Here is a 15,523-nt window from a genome sequence, read left to right on the forward strand (position 1 = left end):
ATGTGCCTGAAAATGTCTTTGGGAGGAGAAACGATGACTGTATATTTTAAACGCGGTGGAAATGCATGGAAGGGAAAAAGGCCACTTTAGTCTCATAAGAGACTTGGACTCAATCAAAAACTATTACTGTGGTATGTCCGCGTCTTGTGCCAAAAATGACAGTTGCCGAGGTTTTTCCAACTGTGGACGTCATCAGACGGATGTTTGAAAATATCTGGAACGAAATGGTGTGAAATGGCACGAGTGATGACGTTGAAACTCCGTCATCTATTCCATCCTTTAAACCTTATCAGATCGAAGCAAAAGCGATAAAGTTTCCAACCCTAATCTTTCAGGGTTTTCTTAATAAAAGTGCAAATCTGTACAAGATTAAGGGTTTTATTTATGCATTTACTTTCATTTCGTGGCTTATCTAATTCCTCGTCTCTTGATTGCAGAAGCTTCTCATCACTTGCAAAAAAAAAAAAAGAGAAAAAAAGTAAATGGACATGAGCGGATTGTCTGTGCGGCTTTCTGAATTTAGAGTGGGCTTGATATTTAGCTGTGGAGAAGCTGTTGACAAAGCTCTTAAGTCGTATTTAAAAGTGAGGCAGGCGAGGGATGTGCATGCAGAGCGCGTCCATTTGTTTCCTGTCGTCCTGAAGGTAGCACCTTAACCTCCCACACGTACTCGCTAAGTGGAATCAGTGGGCGCGTTGATTAAACTTGACAGGGACAGACCGAACTCACCGCCGACAAAAGAAAGACAGCGAAGATGTAGGACACCTACTGGGGCGCTGATGAGGAGACGACCAAGAAGCAAAGTCCAAGAAGTACAGTAGCCGATAAAGCAACTTGAATGACCGCAGTTACGTAATGTGTCTGGGGGTACACTTACAAATGCAAATTAAAAAGAACCCCCCACCCCCACCCCCACCCCGCGCAAACGACTTAACTACTTTAAAATATCCCCCGGCGATGTTCAAATGGGATGTGATTGCTTACTATTGCTGTATGCATAACACGGAGTATGGATTATGACGGAAATTTGCAAATAAATGCGTCTTGTATATTTACATTCAAGGGAAGCTGTGTGCATCGTGAAACTAACTCGCTCACACGTGAACTTGTCTGGCTCAAATGTATAACAGATTCCCCCTCCACCCATTCTGTGCCAATCTGCTCTTAAGACCATCTCCCGGGCAGCTAGCGTTCCTTTCTCACTTGTGAGCGTGTGAAACCAAATTAACGTACGACTAAAATGTGATAAATGTTTTTTTTTTTTTTTTTGCCGGGGGGGGAGGGGTGCGATGCATCACTGTGCAGTTGAGCAACGATTGTGTAAAGTGGGAGAGCTTGGAGCGTTCGGAGGAACATTTGCGTATTCAGGTCGCCGGGCTGCTCAATGAGACAAAGGACAGGTGAGATCATTCTCAACTCAGTGGGATTCTTCTTCTTCTTCTTTTTTTTTTCCCCCTGCCAACAGAAGAAGAACCTAAACGTCTTTGTGTGTGACAAGCTCTTGGCAGTATCATTTATAGGAAGCAATAACCTGGTGTCCCCCGGAAACCATTGTCACGGGAAATGATTTATTGAGCAGTGAATTTAAATGAAGAGGCGCTTGTTCGAGTCGCAGGTGATGCGACACACCTCATTCGGATGAATTTCCTTTTCGGTGCGAAGACGCTGCCTGCTTGTCCACACATCCTTCTCGTCGGGACAATCCGTTTTCCCTTTCTCGCCAATCTCTTCCCATCTGCGCAATTGCATCGTCGCCCTTTGTCATGTCTTTTTCGTGCCACCCTTCTTTTGCTTTGTAACTCGATCCCTCGGCGTTTCTTCGTCTCACCTGCGCCACGATATTTGTATAAAACGTTGATTACCGACTGCTCGTGGCCCAGTTCAGGAAAGTGATAAAAGACGAGGAGCTCCGTTCTCCCTTTCATAAAACGCAAAATCCCAAAGTCAGAATCCAACATGACAAAGACTCACACACCCCCCCACTGTCATTTTGGATGTTTTTTTTTTTTTTTTTTTTAAAGGCAATAGAAACAAATTCATCGGTGATTTCTTTCTGGATATGGAACGGTGCGACCGCATCCGACAGATTTGGTTTGTCATGCATTTCTTTGCCCGTCCACATAAACGTTAAACGTTAACATTCGTAATATGGAGCTCTGCTAGCTGAACAGAAGGGCGGTTGATCAAGAGAATGACAAGTGGACCTGCGGAGATTTATGTTCCCGATGCTGAAACGGATCAAACTTGCCTTTCAGTGCCACACAAGCGTAGAATAGTTAAGCGTAGCACAATAAAGATGGCGGCAGTAACTATAATAACAAATTGTTGATTCCTCACTGACAGTGCAAATCGAAATTGAGCACTCCTCTGTCTCCCAAGAAGAAAAAGCGAAACGCAGTCAATCGAAAGACATTTTAAGGGTAGCTGAGCCTCAGCAGAGGAATGCCCTCTATTAAAAGTCCTTGTAGTTAACTTTTGATGGGCGACATTTTGATGGATCGATCTCCAATCGTACGAGTGTACGTACAGTACCTACGGAAAGAAAGATAGCAGGTAAACATCATAAGGAGAGTGGTGAGTGACTGTACAGCAAGACTTGTGAATATAAGTCAAGGAAAACCCCCATTGTTCGATGCAGTCAGAGAAGATGAAAAAATGTCCTTGGCTGCTCAGTCATGCAGCTCCGAGTAATTACCTCCAGCCCTCTCAATAGAAAATCAGCTATCGGGGTATTAGCAAGCAACATACTGAGCTTGACTCCAGCCCGATAAATACATTAGTGATATGATAACTAACACTTACCCAACACTGATGAGTGCTAAAACTAAACTACAGCTTATTTTTTTCAGAGCAATTACATCGCAGATAAGGATTTAAGCGTCCTTGATGGTCTGCAGTTCTGCATGAAGCGATTGGCTCGGCTTCTAATGCGCATTGAACTCATTTATACAGACACGCATCTAATTGCTCAGTGAATGGTGGGTGCCGTTAGGATGAGGCCTCATTCCTCCCGCGAGGTTTTCAATACGATCATTGGTTTTGGATGTAAATTGACGAGGGCCGTCCCTGCACGTGGAGGCTGTCAAATGGCCGCCGCCGGCGGGGCGCGAGACACGCTCGGTTTAAGAAATAAAATGTTCTCGGTCGTCTTGTTTCCTCGCCCGTGTTGTATTTGTTTCGGAGATATTATCACCGGGGTTAAACTTATAAAGTATTTCCACCGAAACGCAGCAACTACTCGACGCGCTTTTCGACCCGTCGGCCGCTATTGCTGTTCCCGTTCATCTGTGATGAAGGTCACTCGGGAAACGGGGGCCTGCTGATGAGTCGACATGTTGTGGGTGCCACTTGTGCCGGTGATGTACACAAGCAGACAGGGGAGGTCTCTTTTGTGACCCGCACTCCACTGACCTGGATCAGCTAATGTTTTCTGTCACTCAAGCCCACACAAGTCCCGGGGAGTGACGGACAACAACAACAACGCGCACAGCGCTCACACGGGAAATGTCCACAGTCCAGAGCTGCGGAAATGGGCCTCGGGCGTATTTATCGAAAGTTCTACGAGTCCGGTGCACGTGCCGAAAGATAACGTGCTGCTGCAATCAAATCAAACTTTGCACAGCATCTTCAGCCATAAAAAAAAAAAAAAAAAAAAAAAAAAATTTGATTCCCTCTCGAAACCAAATTGGGAAAAAAAAAAAAAAAAGGTTTACAGCACTGATTTGTTGCATCTCCTTTAAAAGTGAAAGCTCCCTGGATGGACGAAGAAACGACGGAAAATGCTGCATCCAGTGAGCCTTTGAAGATGCATAAAAATGTAACAAAGCCATTTCAAAAGGTCAAAACTATTGTACCCTGGCCAATTAAGTCCGAGATGACAATCTGCAGGTATTTGGTGGAATGATCATTTCTAGCATTGCTGAACTTAAGTTTATGTGAAAATGTGTTTTTCCATTTTAACTGGACGCTCTAAATTGCCCCTAGGTGTGATCGTCAGTGCGGCTGTTTGTCTCAATGTGTCCTGCGATTGGCTGGCGACCAGTTCAGGGTGTGCCCCTCCTCCTCCCCGTTGACAGCTGGGATAGGCTCCAGCACTCCCGCGACCCTTGTGATGATAAGCGTCTAAGAAAATGGATGGATGGATTGCTACATTTACAAAAAGCACCTAGCAACACATTTTTCCACTTTTAAACTGTATTTTGGAAACCTCTTGCCACTTTTGCACAGTTGCATTTGGACTAAAATAATTAGGTCAATTAATAGCTCTTCTCCGCTACTGCGATATCTTCAGAATCACACACGGGTGTTGAGCGTTCTCTACAGCCCACCCGTATTGCAGCGACGTGTACGTCTTTCTCAAGGTATTCAAAAGAGCTCCCACTGTTTTGAAGTGTTTAAGCTGCCAAAATGTATGCCGGAAAGTTTTGGGGAGTTTCTACTTTATCACGATTCAAGGTCTTCTACTTGGCTGGCGACCGGTTCACGGTGCACCCCGCCCTCCTTGCCCGTCGACAGCTGGGATCGGCTCCAGCACTCCCCGCGACCCTCGTGGGGATAAGCGGCTAAGAAGATGGATGGATGTTTTTCCCATAAGGACAAGTTCATCCGTATAAAAAAAGTATTCAATTATTGTTCAATTATCAGTGTTCTAGGTTGTGAGTTATTTAATTGTACTAGTGTATCTACAAGTGGATTTTGGGGGTGGGAGATGGCATACGCCCTGCGCCGGTTGTACCCACCGACATACGTGGCATGGATGACTTTTTGTTTCCAGTCTGACTACATCTGCAATGTCCAAAACACAGAACAGTCGCACATTTTTCTACTTACGTCGCGCCACACGGGCCACATTTGCATCATTGTGACAGAAACACAGAGTTCTTCCTGCTCTTGTAAACAACTGCGCGTTTTGCTAATCCAACCGGAGGTAGACTGCTGTCAAAACATGTTGCTATCTTGTCAGTGCACTTCTCCGGGACTTTTGGGAGCAGTGAGCGGGAAGCAAACCATTAAAGCTGGAGTTCAACATTTTGTTTCTTTATAAAAAAAAAAAAGAAAAAAAAGTGGTACATGAGGATGTCGCATGCTTGCAAGATACATAGAAGGTAGCTACCGTAAACAACTGGCTAGCTGTGCTTTGCGAAAGGCCTATAAAAACAAGATGAGCACCATGTTTGTGTCATGTTGCATTTCAACCTAGAATAGCACTCAAAAGAGTGCCAAGGTTGAGATTTCAACAAACGTTTTATTTGAAAATGTGGAAAACTAAATTTGTGTTTGTGTTAGGGAGCAGAGCGGCTAGTGTCATGGCCATGTTTTTCGTGGGCAGCCCGCCCTAGTCACAATTTAATGATGGCGTCGGCAATAGAAAATTAAAGCGGCCCAGTTAATTTAAATGAAAAAAATGCTCAAACCAAAGTCCGGTATACATTTACTACAGTAATGACTGCAAATGAATCAAACGAATCTGGGCTTGTACACCTCTGCTATAGTAATAAATAAGTATCTAACCATTTATTATCTATGGCGCTATATCCTCATTAGGACCACGGGTGGATTGGTGGCAGCCATTTGCAGGGGGCTGTAAAGTGAAAGTTGTGTAATCTCCTCTTGCTGTCCCGACCTCGAGTGTCCAATTGATTATCTCCGAGTTTTGTTTTAGTGCAGTTGGTGGTAGACTGCCCGTCTTAAAATATGTTCCCCGTCACTCCTGTCACAGTAGAGCTTGAGCAAGATATGAAACTGTCGACTGTGTGATCGACATGGTCACCATAATCCCACCCGGCTTCCCCCCTTGAATAAGAACTAAACTATTCGGTTGAAGTGCATTATTTGACTAAACATTACAGGACCGCTTTATTAACAGCTAACTCCTTATAAATGTTCTGATTTTCAAAATTACTTTTCAGGGGCAAGAAAAAAAAATGGCAAAAAATGTTTTTGAGGTTGACAACTTTGTCGCGGACCGTGCTTGGTAATTACGTGTCAACAGTCTATAGAGAGGGGGGCACTTTGGCGCACAGTTTTGAGGACCGGGGTTCGAATCCCGGCCCCGCCTGTGCGGAATTTGCATGCTCTCCCCGTGCCTGCGTGGCTTTTCTCTCCCACATCCCCAGAACATGCATTCATTGGAGTCTCTAAATTGCCCCATGGTGCGACCGTCTCCATGTGCCCTGCGATTGGCTGCCAACCAGTTCGGGGTGCGCCCCGCCTCCTGCCCGATGACTGCCGGGATAGGCTCCGGCAATACCGCGACCCTCGTGAGGATAAGCGGCTCAGAAAATGGATGGATGGACAGTCAGTGGAGACTGTTTTTTTAGAGGGGTCTGTAAAACATGATTTTTGTTTTTGTGTTGTATTTAAGCAATATAGCACTTGTTAATATTGGATTGGGATGACTTGAGAGTGGATCTGTAGAGTCTGTGGAGAGCTAATTGAAACACAAGTTCGAGCGTGACCGAGACTAAAGTGAACGTTTTGATAGCAGCAAGATTGCGTGAGCTATCTTTTGAATTTCTCCCAAAGTGTGCTCTCGTAAATTGACGAATCCGTCAGATGTCGCAGCCATCGCTCTATTTATCTCACGCCTTCGCGATTTCATCACCATCTTTACATCCCCGTATCCCCTTCTCTCATCCTCCTGGGACCGACTTCTCTGATTGGATTGTAGATGATGAGGTGGGAAGTGTGAACTCATGTAAACTATTCAAAAATGGTAAAAACAACAACAACAAAAAAAAGATACACAAATGGGAGGACAAATGCACATTTTGACGCGCAGATTTGAATTTGATCGGGAAGCGCTGCAATAGGTCATTTCTGTCTCGACCCTGGAACACTCGCTGGGATAAAACGGTACTACAGAGCTCATCCATGCATCATCATCATCATCATCATCATCCTCACCATGCCAATTCCCTGCACTCGTCCCCATCCGACAGACATATTGCGCAGTGCGCCGGGTCCCTCGCTGGGAGCCGCGTGCGAGGGCGCGGGCGGACTTTGGCGGAAGAGGAACGCCGACTGGACTTCCTGGTCCTGCTCTTTCATCCACGTTCACCTCCCTCGTTAGACCGTACATCGGAAAGGACGGTGGAGATTAGTGAGCGTCAGCAGTGGGGGGAATGAGATGAGTCATTGTAGACCTGCAAGGTTCTTTCCAGTCTTTGAATTGCAAAGAAAGGAGATGAGGTTCTGTCTGTTTCTTAAATGAAAATAGGCTGTGGGGCTTTTGCTCATTAAACCGCCACTCAGCTTCCTGATTGCATCTTTTTATGTTGCAAACGCTCCAACTTGCTCTCTAAATTTAGCCTCTAATGACCCCGGCAGTAGCAAAAAGTGCATGTGACGGCAAACTATTGCTTTAATAAGATAGCAAAAACATTGTATTATTAATCAGCCGGTTGGAATACTGTGCACGTCTAAACTGTGTTATAATGCGTCTTGCTCAGGTTTTGCGCGTGAGTGCGAAATGCACCTTGGGCGATTCTTTAACTAAAAAATGAAAGTCACTGAAATTCAAAAGTGTTTATGCTGAATAACTGTTTGCAGTGAGACTTCTCTGAAGAGGACAGCTATTAACTGCATAATTTCATTGACCAAAATATTCAATTTCTGGAGAATAATATGATAATAATGTAGAAAACAATGTGATTACTGGGATAGCTGCAGCATTTTTTCTGTGTATTTTATTTAATTACTTGTTTGTTTGTTTTTTACATTTTTTTTGGTTTTATGATATACTTTGAAAAATAGCTGGATGGAAATTGTAGAGAATAGAATATAATACAATATTCGGGAGGGTGCAACACAGCAAAATGTTTACGTCAGCTTGTCAAGACGCTCACAACAATGCTAATGTGTATTTGCCACAGCTAGGCTATCATGATGAATAAATGGCCATCCATCCATTTTCCAAGCCACTTATCCTCAAAACAAGGGTTGCGGGAATGTTGGAGCCTGTCCCGGCTAACTTCGGGCAAAAGGTGGACTACACTTTTGATTTTTTTGTTTTGATTTTGTGTTTGTTTACAGAGCCGCAACTGAAGGGCATCGTATCCCGCCTGTACAGCCAACATGGCTACTACCTACAGATGCAGCCCGATGGCACCATGGACAGCACGAGAGATGAGAGCAGCTTATTTTGTAAGTGCGCGCATCGGCTTCTTTGAACTCAATTCCGGCCTTTCGGTCCATCTTAAACACCCGAAGAAAGGCCATGTTACCTTCAGCTTCAATATTGATCATTCAAATTCCTGCTGCTGACATAATGTGGATGTCACCCTAACCTCTTGAAGTCAAATTTGATCGTTTAAGGGCGCAAATTACTCGATTTTTAAACCCTCCATACAAAGCCATACATTCACGCTACAGTAGCAGTTGATTCAGTCAGCTAGTGAAACCTTTCACTGTTTTTTTTTTTTTTACTGTCTTAGCTTTGAAGCAGAGAGCTCAGGTGCTGTGTCTAACTATCTACTTTTAGCTCTGCTCCAAGCCCCATTTGCTGAGGTAGAGGATCCCGCTATGATCCAGTTTTAGAGGGAGTGTTAAGCTCAGTGAAGGTGACACGATGTGGAGTTTGCTGCAACATAAACTCGGAGAGGTCACAGCATTTGGGCAAAAAGGGAAATGTACTGTGTAGCTTGCGGTCGAGAGACGGGCGCCTCTGAGACTGCCACCCAGATCCTTTGAGCTAAATATGATATTTAGCCTTTGAATTCGCATTGTCTGACTTTCTATTTTCTCTCCCCCTTTCTATCTTCCCTGAACTGCTTTATCCAATTCAGCGCAGTTTAACCTAATTCCCGTGGGACTGCGGATTGTGGCAATCCAGGGTGCAAAGACGGGGCTGTATCTTGCCATGAATAGTGACGGATACCTCTATACTTCTGTGAGTATGTAGTCTAGGAAACTTTGCCGTTTGCCTCATATTCTGCTGTGCATGATATCCTGATCACACCAAAAGCCTTTAGCGCTAACCAATCAGGAAACATTTTACGAGGGAATACACAGTTTACCTCTCTGTTCCAAAAATATACACACACACAGAGAGAGAGAGAGAGAGAGAGAGAGAGAGAGAGAGAGAGAGAGAGAGAGAGAGAGAGAGAGAGAGAGAAGAGAGAGAGAGAGAGAGAGAGAGAGAGAGAGAGAGAGAGAGAGAGAGAGAGAGGAGAGAGAGAGAGAGAGAGAGAGAGAGAGAGAGAGAGAGAGAGAGAATCTGGCCATGGAACAACACAAAAGTTTGCCCACCACTGCTGCAGGCCAATTAGTGACGGAGGAATACATTTTTACCAGACACATCATTTTCTAAAATTAGCACTTAAGATGCACCTTTCGCTCTCTTTACTGAACAGGAAGCCGTGACACGTCACTCATAATCTCATATTCTTCACGAAATGTCTGCATGGCAATGATGATGCCATACTTTTAATTACCTGCCATTTTATTCCATCCATTTCATTCGAGCTCAGTGGCAGTATGATTGCTGATTGTCCAAAAACAGTATTGCTGAAGGATATGAGAACAATTCGACGGTAAATGCAGGAGCTCTTATTATCCTCTGAGCCCCCTGCTTAGTATGCTTTTTCCTCTGTGAACGTCACGGAGTGGGGATTTCCTCCACCGTAGTCAATAATTGTAGTGAGGCTCACATTTCTTTCGGAGAAACAGACATTTACACGCGTGCACGCACACACTGACACGCAGGTGCTTTACAACCGAACACCTGTCTTTTGGTGTAATATCATGCATATTTGATTTTATGAGCCCATATTTTCCTTTGGAGTGTGCCGAAGGCGCCGGTTTAATGGCGCAGGAAGGGACTGAAGGTAGAAGAATGGTTCTCTGCATATTTCTGCTCTGCTGTGTTTTGTTTTTACATTCGAACGAATCCCAAGGGAGTGAGAAACACATTAGGATCTCATTTCCTTCCATAAGCGAAACACAAACAAATGCTTTCTTGCCCAAATTGTCTGGAGCCCCTTCTGCTGTGAGTAAGACTTTTTCTACTGCGAAATTTACATCAGAATGACTTGTACAATTTTCCTTCTACTATACAAAAAAAAAAAAAAATTATATATATATATATATATATATATATATATATATATATATATATATATATATATATTATTTTCATTTATTTCTGGGTTCATCAGCCCTGGTCATTCTAGCTCGTTGCGTGCGCACATTTGGGAGCGGAAACTCCTTGAGTTTGAAGCCCAATACTTATTCCAATTTTGCAAAGTTATTTGCAAGATTTACAAATGACTTTTGTTTTGTTTTTTTATTTTCAGGGCCTTTAAAACCTATTCAGTACCACTCCAAAAATGTCAGTCATGACTGTTGCTCAAGGACAATGCAGAATGTCTCCTTTATCTAGATCAAGGAGAATTTTTCAATAAAATGAGTAAAATGCAGATATATAGTGTTAAATAAAGTACCTTTTCTTTCTGAATGACCAACATAAACCATTATACGTATGCATGTTGAAATGTATACAAGATTTATGGTTATGTGTAGCGACGTACAAAATGCCTCCGGAAATAATGACACAAGCGAGCGTTACTTGTTTTCCTTGGTAGCGTGGATAATTAAAAAATGAGGGATTACTTAAGGCGCCAGGTAACACAAAGGCTTGCAGAGAAACTGGAAGCTGCCACTCCTCTCCCAGCTATAGAGCTCGTGCACAAACGTCACCGAAGTTACGTGACTGGCCGGAAGTGCCGGTCAAACAAAGCATTGCTCAATGCCAAGTCGGTTGGAGACGGCAAGAAAATACGTCTGATAGCACGACGCCCAGAGTCTTGTCCGATAAGGTGATAATAAACGGAGGTAGGTGGAAAAATGAGAGACACTTGGCATAGAGGACCCATATTGAATGCAGAAGTCGAGGTTTTTGCCGATAACAAAGTGGACTGTTAACCCGCTTCCGCTTGTCTTTGACAACTGGATCCACACACGGATCTGGTGAGTAAGTTGTCGAGATTTACACGGAAGAGTTTGAAAGCGTAGAAAAATCTGGACGTATACAAATGCTTCATTGCTGGATCTGTTCTCAATCCCACAGAGTGATGGAGCCACTGTGACAAATACCAATATTTCAACTGTTTTTACACAAACTCGCATTCATTAACTAAGATTGGGGAAGAAAAAAAAAGACAGCGAGTTGGCTCCTCGTACACGAAGCGTCTTTTGGCCACATGTTAAACTTCGGTAAACCTCTCTGCGACAGACATTTTTTTTTTAAATATCCATTGTTCTCAAATAAGCCCTATGCGTATTTAAAAAAAAGAAAATAAACCACTGGGGTAGGCTTCAGCCCCCGTACACGGAAGAGTGCTGCGGCCACAGGTTAACCTATGTAAACCTCTGTGTGACCGACAGTTTATTTTCTTTTTAAAATACGCATTGGACTCATTTGACAACAGTGCATATTAAAAAAATAGGGAGAGGTTTATCGAAGATTAACGTGTGGCCGCAACACGCTTCCGTGTATGTTGGAGACAACTCCCTGTCTTTTCTTTTTTTTGTTCTCAAATGAGCCAACTTGGCATTATAAACACTTCTTGGGAATTTGAGATTGAGAAGAATAATTCCTATCAGAAATTAAGTGATCGCTACACAGTCGTGTGTATTTGGTTGGGCACCGTCCGTCACGTTTAATTGCCAAAATCCATCGATCTTTTCTCGTCTTTTGATCTCTTTGAATATCTGTCACGTCTGTTGTAACAACCGCCAGCACAACAAGTCTCGGGCATTGTGAATATTCTGCTCCGGTTCAATGCCCCCCCCCCCGACACTGTCAAGCAGCTCTTTTTGACCGGCAATATGCCGCCGTGAAAATGGTGCCGTCACGTGCACGAGCTCTATACGTAGCCCAGCCGCCAGTCTGCACAGCACTAAACACACGTCTCGTGCTTAATATATCTTATGAAAATCTGGAAAATACTGCACATGCAGCAAGAGCGTATTATTGACTGTCTCGTCGACTGTTCGACCTCTTTTTAAATGCACACCCGTGTCCAAGTGACTTATGTAACATCGTGCGCCGAAGAGCATCTGGCTCCAAAACAACATCAGCAACATGCGCTACTGCTGCTGCTGCTGCTGCTCCTTTTGCATCCTTTTCTGTGTCTGTTTAAGTGTTAAAGGAAAATGCTTTCCACTGCATGGTTTCACGCGAGGCGGGTTTGCCGCAGTAATATTATGGAAATATGGTGATGTTACCAGAGGCCGGGCACAACTCGTGCTTTTCCATAGCGTACCCGCGGGAGCTGATGGAATAGTCAGTCAATAGGCACAGGGAGCGTTGCATGACACTGTGACCCCTGGCGTCTAAAAAGGAGACTGGACGGAATTGCACGTTGAGGATTCGAGAACCACGGACGTCTACATTTGCCGTACATCTGTTCTAATTTCACACGCGGCGGCACAAGCCCAAATCAGACGTTTTAAATGAACGTTTGATTTTCATTTTGCACCCTTGACTGCCGATCAGAATTCTACACAGAATTAAATTTGTCATTTTGCCTTGCGCGTTAATATTGATACGTTACTTGTTCTGCTCAGAGGTATAATAGTGAGCCCAGTCTATCATAGCAAGGAGACTTAAGCTTCCTGAAGGAGGTTGGAGATATGTAATCAGAAAAGAGACTTGTGTATTGGGGAGAGTGGGGGGGGGGGGGGGGGGGAGGAGTTGCATTCCTGCATCATAAAATGCTTTTCAGCCATCTTGGGGATTCCTAGCACGGAGGCCCCATATTGTACATCATCTCATCTGCTTTCATTTGAATTCATTCTGGGCATTGGACACATGAGGGACGCAAAGTCTGGCATTCATTTATGCGAGGTGAGACGTACATAAAAAAAAAACCACAACACAAAATAGTCCCTGTTGACTTTTCTAACCATAAAAGGGTAATTCGGTAAACAACTAAGTTCCCCGCCGGTTGGATTCTGTTGTTCTGCTTGGATCCAAAGGTCATCTCAAGGATGTAATAACAGCGACAACCATTTAGACCTTTGTGCTATTTCGACCATGAAGAATCACTCTCTCGAACAATGATTGCATCGTCACGTCTGGATTTTTGTTTTTCGTCAAATCGCTCCGGAGATTACGGGAATGAAAGCTCGGCTGGTGTGGTTTCTATAGTTTGGTTATTTTCAGGGAAGTGATTATGAAGGGTAATTATGGGATTACTTGCGAGAGGGTTATCACTGGTGTTATTACAAAGCTTGAGCTGAAGGGCGTTTTGTTGGAATAATGGTTTCTTTAAATACACGGGCCTGCGTTTGTCAGATCAAGGGAAATGGGGATTGTCAGTCAAAAATTCTTAGATCTAGTGTAAGGGGAGCTCTAGAAGAGAGTCACAGTCTTATCGTGTACTTTTTTAAAAATTTTCTCCTACCTTCCTTTTCTTTCTGTCGCGGACACCTCCTGCCCCCTTGCTCTCCGAGCTGATTAATAATGAATGAAGCACATCACCCATCGATCCTGCCCTCTTTGTGTTAGCCAAAGCAGAGGGTATCAAACCTGTCGAGAGGATCTTAAAATAGCTTCATGCTGTGGCGGCGCTAGTAGCGGCTAAGATTGTTGAATTAGAACCCTTGTTTTGCTCTGCTCGGGGAGCAGACATGAAATGGGCATAAACTCTTGGAGCGGTGGCGTGGACCGAGAAAGGTCACAAAGTCCTGAATTGCCTTGTCAGCTAAAGGATGATGCCTCCCGGTGAAGGAGAAAGGTGATGATCTATGATAAGTGTGAAACTAGAGGTCCTGTGTACCACCTCCGTCCACTTCTGGCTCGTCACTGAAGTCTGTCTATGCCACGCGGTGGTCCCGTAGCTCTTGTGCTTCTCCTTCGAGTCTAAAGAGAAAGTTGCCACCCAGCCATCTCTGCAATGCTGATGCTTGTTAATCAATTCAACAGATTGGCTTTGCTCTCTGACAGCAGAAGGACCCTGACAAGACTAATCGCGACCCGGGGAGACGAATAGCCGTCTTCATTGCGTAATATCGCCAGTCAACGTTACGCAGGGTTCACTCGTCCTTATGCAGTGAACACACTGGAGGGGGAAGAGGTGGGGCGTAAGTGTGGGACTATGAGGGGAAATGATTATTTGGAACGACTGGCTGAATGGAGGAATTTCATTCATCTTTTGCTCATTTTCTTTGACTGCGGTTACCCAACCGTAGCAAGCCATGCGTGATTGACAGAACGTGAAAGAAATCACGAGTAGATCCCGTTTTTATGTTGGTAAATGTACAGACATTCATTAATCTCGGTCCGAATACTGCAATGGGCTCCTGGGCCAAATATACTTCAAGAAGAAGTTGAATTGATAAAGTCATCTTTTCTCTCTACACATTGATATATTTGATGGGCTCCAATATGGAGGATATGTTAGTTTTTTTTTCTTACGGTTCAATAAATTGTTCAATAAGGGCATCGCTTTGTTTGGCAGCAATGTAAATATAAATTAAACACATTCAGACTTGTACATTTCAGTCCAATTTCATCTGGTTCTTGTTGTCATAGAATTATATTTGATGTTTTTCCTCTTGGATAGAAGAATCCAATTTGATTTGATGGAAAAATGTGTGTCCATTTGTGTCGTGTCGTTACTGTGGTTGTTCTGCGTTCCCCTGTGGAACGTGTAATCATTAGGAATAATCAATGTTGACTACCATGTATTGCATGAAGATTCATGTTTTTGTACCCCAGGGATAAGGATAAACATGCTTTCAAACGTTTTCTTTTGCGACATTCAAAGACGCACAACGATGTTTTTCTGCTCTCATGACAATCGCACGTCATCTGTCATCCCTCGCAAAAGCCGCTAATGCGAATGTTCCTCTGCCCCATTCTCATATTCACGTTTATTTCTAGGATCACTTCACTCCGGAGTGCAAGTTCAAGGAGAGCGTGTTTGAGAACTACTACGTCACGTACTCGTCCATGCTCTATCGGCAGACCCAGTCTGGACGCTCTTGGTATATCGGTATCAACCGGGACGGCCAGGTCATGAAAGGGAACCGGGTAAAGAAGAACAAAGGAGCGGCACACTTCCTGCCCAAAGTTATCGAGGGTAAGTTTACATTTGTAGCAGCTGGGAAAATTATTAGGGATGGGCATTTGAAAACATGACTAATTCATGGCACTTTGTTTCCATCTGATCATTCATTTCCATCAATATTTTTTACATTTTGGAATAGATTTTAGATATGTCAAATCAAAAATATTGTAATCTAAGTTGATCAATAAGGGTGAAGACACCCCGTCCCTCCTGGAGCCGTCACCTTGTCGTAGTGGAGGTTTTTGTGTGTCCCAAAGGTCCTCAGAGCTAAGTTGTCCTGGGCTTCACAACCCTTGTAGGGTCACCCATGGCAAAAAAAAGGTCCTAGGTGAGGGCTCCATAAACCCTGAATACAAATACAACAATTGGATCGAGGTTTGCCTTGCCCAGACGCAGGTCACCGCCAACCTTCCCCTCTGGAGCCAGGGATGGAGGTGGAGCTCGAA

The 15,523-nt window shown here is 44.0% G+C and overlaps 1 protein-coding gene and 1 long non-coding RNA gene across 6 annotated transcripts in view; one reads left to right on the forward strand and one right to left on the reverse strand.

The window, feature by feature from the left end:
- The window catches only part of LOC133492007 (uncharacterized), a 50,581-nt gene that overhangs the window by 24,795 nt on the left and 10,263 nt on the right, over positions 1-15,523 (reverse strand). The gene's annotated exons all lie outside the window — the stretch shown is intronic.
- fgf11b (fibroblast growth factor 11b) overlaps positions 1-15,523 on the forward strand; it is a 29,902-nt gene that overhangs the window by 7,316 nt on the left and 7,063 nt on the right. The window contains exons 2-4 of the mRNA XM_061804137.1: positions 8,035-8,145; positions 8,787-8,890; positions 14,891-15,089. Of these exons, the coding sequence (XP_061660121.1) occupies positions 8,035-8,145; positions 8,787-8,890; positions 14,891-15,089 (414 nt within the window). The remainder of the gene's footprint in view (positions 1-8,034; positions 8,146-8,786; positions 8,891-14,890; positions 15,090-15,523) is intronic.

This window comes from Syngnathoides biaculeatus, chromosome 18 (genome assembly GCF_019802595.1).
Source record: "Syngnathoides biaculeatus isolate LvHL_M chromosome 18, ASM1980259v1, whole genome shotgun sequence".
NCBI classification, from domain to species: domain Eukaryota; kingdom Metazoa; phylum Chordata; class Actinopteri; order Syngnathiformes; family Syngnathidae; genus Syngnathoides; species Syngnathoides biaculeatus.